General features: G+C 37.2%; 1 protein-coding gene across 3 annotated transcripts; it reads right to left on the reverse strand.

Annotated features, from left to right (window-relative positions):
• Positions 1-19: 19 nt before the first annotated feature.
• LOC307161188 (MARVEL domain-containing protein 2-like) lies at positions 20-3,581 on the reverse strand. Of its 3 annotated transcripts, none has more exons than XM_079875779.1 (6): positions 3,218-3,581; positions 1,714-2,788; positions 1,100-1,311; positions 618-789; positions 490-540; positions 20-389 (listed from the first exon to the last, which is right to left on the reverse strand). In XM_079875779.1, the coding sequence occupies exons 2-6, from the start codon at positions 2,776-2,778 to the stop codon at positions 270-272; spliced, it is 1,620 nt and encodes a 539-aa protein (XP_079731905.1). In that variant the 5' UTR covers positions 2,779-2,788; positions 3,218-3,581; the 3' UTR covers positions 20-269. The 3 variants fall into 3 exon arrangements, with proteins under 3 accessions (XP_079731905.1, XP_079731906.1, XP_079731904.1); XM_079875780.1 differs by having other exon boundaries at positions 1,714-2,807; XM_079875778.1 differs by having other exon boundaries at positions 1,714-2,841.
• Between the last annotated feature and the right edge of the window lie 1,291 nt (positions 3,582-4,872).

A 4,872-nucleotide genomic window follows, 5' to 3' on the forward strand; every position in this document is an offset into this window, starting at 1 on the left:
AACAGTCCAAGTCTGATTTCAGGCCATTTTGTTTTCTATAAAATAGGATTTATTTACAAATTGTAATTACAATTTTAAGAGCCATAAAAACAGTTGCAGTAAAAAATAAAATAAAAAACATGATCTGTGAAAGTAAAGTTTGTAGATTAGTTTAAGCCAAATGGCCTAATTTCTTTTTTGTGTAATTTGTAAACATAATAATACAATATAGGAATCTTAATTATACACAATAAATAATACTTTAGTAACTTAGTATTTTAGTAAAATCTTTAGTAATTGCTGTCCTTCGCAGTGGAATTTTGATCAAAATCACGAATCCTCATCTTGATGTGGCTTAGTTTTGCTTTTAGATATTCACACCGTTCCTTCTTCTCCAGAAAGTAGGGATCCTTGGGGAAGCACATAAGAAGTTAAAATTAACAGCATTAGGCTACATCTCTTATTTCTCACTTAGTTTTTGAAGCATTTTAAAGTCAAGAGTTGACTTACGTTCTTTTTTTGTTCATATGTTTTCAGTAAGCCATTGATTCTCATTCTCTCCTAAGTAAAACAACCACAAACAATTGAAACAACTGTAATACAGAGACAATCTAAACGACTCTAATATGACGTCTCACCTCAGGGTTTCTCTTGTTATTGATGAGTCGGCTCATCATGGTGTCTAATTCCTGAAACTTCATTAATGTGGCTGTGATCTCTCTGTGCAGTTCCTTGTACTCCTGGTATTGGTCATTAAAGACTGCTTTGTATTGCTCTCTGTCTTCTATTGAATGAATTTCAGGATATTTTCTGTTTAAAAAGAAATGTAAAAATACAATAAAAAAATCATAGAATCCAATGCCAGGATTGAGATAAGGGGTTTTGCCTACACATGGTGCATTTCAAAGTAAATACCCAGGAACGGCAGCATGAATCAAACAACACCACATTACACAATATCCATAAAGCTGTTAAAAGCCCTTTCTAAGGTTGTCTACATAACAATTGGTTTTAAACCATTTATAACACCTAATATACCCAACACCTGTTAAGTTTGTTTGTCCTAAATATATAATTTATTTTTTTTTTAGACCAGAAATACACAATGAAGAATACTAACATTATAAAATCAGCGACGACTCTGGGTTTAGGAATGTGTCCAATTGGAATAGCTCCAGTTAAAATCTTTCGCTCTTCAACTCTCTCTGAGACATAAGCCAGTCTGCTCTCATTCGCAAAGCTTTGATCCATTTCATCTTTGAATGAAATTTTCTTGGATCTGGTCGAGGAGCTGCCCATATTGGATGTGGATTTCAGAGTCTGCTGCTGTAACTGAAAGATAACAGCCATTGCAATTAGTTCAACTTGATAAGAATAGTGAGAATTTTGTGGAAACTGGAAATTTCATTTGTGTTAATTAAAAGTGAAGCAAAAAACCTGTGATCACTATTATAGCGTTTTTATGAGGTTAAGAACCATTCAAATGCCTCTTATGCTCCCCCAGGCATTTATTTATTTTTTAAAATAGTAAAAACATTTCCAATTTTTATCAATGGTGAAAACAATTGTGCTGCTTAATATTTTTGTGGGAACTGCATTACTTTTTTTAGGGATTCTTTGATAAAAAAAAAAATAACGTTCAAAATAAATCTTTTGTAACTTTATAAATGTATTTTGATCAATTTAGTTTATTTAGTTGTTCTTACAGGTTAGTAATTTAAAATGTGCATTTACCTGTCTGTTCAGCTGGCTGGTCATGACCTTCCTCTGACGGCGTGTGGCTTCATGCTTCCACATTTTAAGGCATGCCAGGAAGCTTATCAAGTACATGAGCATGTTAATAAATATAAACGAAGTCCCAGCCATCTGACCCCCCTCAACACGACACAGATTAGACAGGACCGGGTTGACGCCAACCGTCATGAAGCAGAGCCCACCACGATTCAAATCATTCACGTAGACGATACCCGCTGCCATGTACAACAACGAAAGGACTAGATTCATAGCAGCCTCAGTGAGAGGCCACCATTTGGAATCCAGAAGGATCGTTCGGTAATACATTGTTAATCCCAAAACCATCAGGATAACAGTCAGCATCCATGAGAGTCCAACAATGACCAACACAAAGGTTGTCATTGGTCCAGTGTAACGGTATCCTTTCACATCAGTGAATCCATAATTTGGCCTGTAATAGTTGGACCACTCACTGTCTCTCTGAATATATGCACATACACAGGCAAAAACCATCCCACCGAATACAAGTTGAAGGCCAGCGAGCAGCCTTAAGAGGCCAGGCCAAGACTTCAGGTAGGAGTATTTTAACTGGTATACTTCTAACTTCTCAGCGTAGTACTCCGCCGGATGGATACTGGTCAGTTCGGATTCAAGGGTGTCATATGTGTACCCCACTGAACCTGGGGGGAAGTTTGGCTTGAGGTCACCAGAAAGCGCATCCCATTGTTTTCTGTCCAGCGATGGAGAAACAGGTGGACTACATCTTGTGCCATTAGGTAGTATTTTAAATCCCCCTGAAGATGTTGAAAGTGATTCAGAATCTGCCCTCTTCCATTTCTTCAACACACCAGTCCATGGTTTCAGAAAGATGCTTTTTTTAGTCTTCTCAGCTTCCATGTTTTCCTTCTGCTTGGCTGAACTGCCCTTATCATGAGAAGAGAAGCTTGAGTCCTCATTGTCATCATCATGAATTTTTGTAGGATCCTCCTCCGCATGTGCTCTGTTGAAATCTTCACTTTGAGAGGATGAGACGTCATCTGAATATAATCTATTGAGGTCGGTCATTTTGTTGTAGCTGGTGAGGAAATCAGGGTCTAGTACACAGTCATCTTAGAGAACTCTATCAAACTAAGAACAAGACCTTTTTATTGTAATCTCACTTCACAAGTTATCATTCACAAAAATATTCAAAATTGTATGAATTATGAATAATAACATATCATAACTTATGCCTATGCCTATGTTGTGTTTGAGAAGCTGGTGTAAGCACTTTAGTAATCCAGTCCAACAGCTTCACCAACTAGACTTTGCTGATGGTCTTTTCAGCAGGTCCGGTTAAAAGTAGTGTTTGCAATCAAAGTGCATCGAGTACAGTCATAAACATACTCGTATAGCCTATACACAACAGTTTCCGATTATCAACTGTAAGCTGAACTTTGCTCTCTTAAGCATTTGTTCTGTAAAACATCAGAAACATCAGACAAACAACAAGAAGAATGCTCACCTTGTTGTCAGTACAGACTGATTTGCTGTTAGTGAGTATGGCTGTGTTAAAATGGCTTCAGAAAGTAAAAAGTGAGTCAGAAGCACTGTGGCAGGAAGCCGGAGAGGAGATTAAACATTAAACCTGCAGAGGCCAAGTCTGGTGACAGACACAGGCTGGCATTCAACTAACTGCTGCTGCCAATGAATGTTTCCCCACAAAAACTGGACTTGATAACATTCCTGAAACCATCGAAGGAAATGATCCAAAACGACTGATATTATTTCACCGGAATCATGTAACTACTTTAAAATGTATTAATCGTGTCGTGTTTAGCCATCGCGTCTTTTTCTGTTACTCAGCACCTAATCACTAGAGGGCAGTATATGAGTATTGACCAGCATAGCTCCTCATGAATGTACTACGGCAAGCTACATTTAATGGATGTGTGTTGTTATTTGTGTTGTCTGTAAAATAATTTCACTACTCCCATATGAAGAAATCAAATGCATAAGCTGTCTCAATGATAGTCAGCAGGAAAAAGAGGAAATATGTTGCACATGTCCAGATACAGATTTTTCATGAGAACACAGAAGCAGTCAGTCTATTTACTGTTGATGTTGCTTTGCATTTGGTAACTGACTACATTAATTTTAAAGGGCTGTACAAACACTCTTATCACTGTGGAGAAGGAGTGCTTTATCAGTAATTTGTCCTTTAGCAAAATAGATCATGAGGCCTGTGAATTATATTTCAATACTCCTGTAGGCTACTGATTTCACGTTTCTTATTTTAACCTCAAAAACTTTAGAAGGCCTAATAATTGAGAAATACTCATTAGACTAATAAACAAACATCATGACATCTTGCATGTTTGAATTGGTAAAATATTGGTAATTCCAAATGAATATGGGAGAAAATGGCAAGTCATTGAACAATAGTTCAGAAGTCCATTCAAAAATTTAAATACTCCATTTGGGCTCCTCAGATTTCCAGACTGGTGAAATCCTGCGGAGAACCTAAAACTTTAGGGTCCCTTAAATGTCCTATTATGTGCTTAATGAACTCCAGTACATATTGTCTCTCATAGTCTTTAATTAGGTTACTGGAGGAGTCTTTCAACTTCTTGTAGAAACTTATGGACACCTGCCCTTTTTAAAAGGGGGCCTAGAGGTTCTCCAGAGGGTTTTGCAAGTGTGGCAATCTGAGGAACCACAAATTACCAGAACACTTTAAATGGTATTCAGCTATAATTACATAAATCTGTAATAAATTTCAATGGTCGTCAATCATTCTATGTTCTGTCAATGATATGTGTCTGAATTCACCTTGGAAAATGGCCTAAGGGCCGTTTTTGTCCCAAGACAGTTGCCTGTGGTTTATCTTCATTCCTCTTCAATTAAATGTTTATGAGGTCCGCTCCACTGTTAATGGGCATATGTCTTGCTCTCACATGCTGTCATTACCAACTTGATGTGGCCCATTTTCTTCTCTCTTTTGGGATTGCCTCGAATGTCCCTGTGCACCATTCTCACACTTCAGAATCTAGGTCTGCCTCCTTCAGCACATCAAACACATCAAGAATATATATTTATTTTTATGAGGGATGATGCATTGCATATTGACTTAATTGCTAAGACAAGACATTCACACGTTATTTAAAAATAATTGTGCTG

The sequence above is a fragment of the Squalius cephalus genome, assembly GCF_949319135.1.
Source record: "Squalius cephalus genome assembly, chromosome: 7".
NCBI classification, from domain to species: Eukaryota; Metazoa; Chordata; class Actinopteri; order Cypriniformes; family Leuciscidae; genus Squalius; species Squalius cephalus.

What these genes read in the sequence shown, in the direction of transcription:
- LOC307161188 (XM_079875779.1), bottom strand. Translation starts at nt 2,778, where the DNA reads ATGACCGACCTCAATAGATTATATTCAGATGACGTCTCATCCTCTCAA. An exon ending in GTCGTCGCTGATTTTATAAT is followed by an intron (nt 790 to 1,099) that starts GTTAGTATTCTT and finishes CTTTTTAAACAG; the next exon opens with AAAATATCCTGAAATTCATT. An exon ending in ATAACAAGAGAAACCCTGAG is followed by an intron (nt 541 to 617) that starts GTGAGACGTCAT and finishes TGTTTTACTTAG; the next exon opens with GAGAGAATGAGAATCAATGG.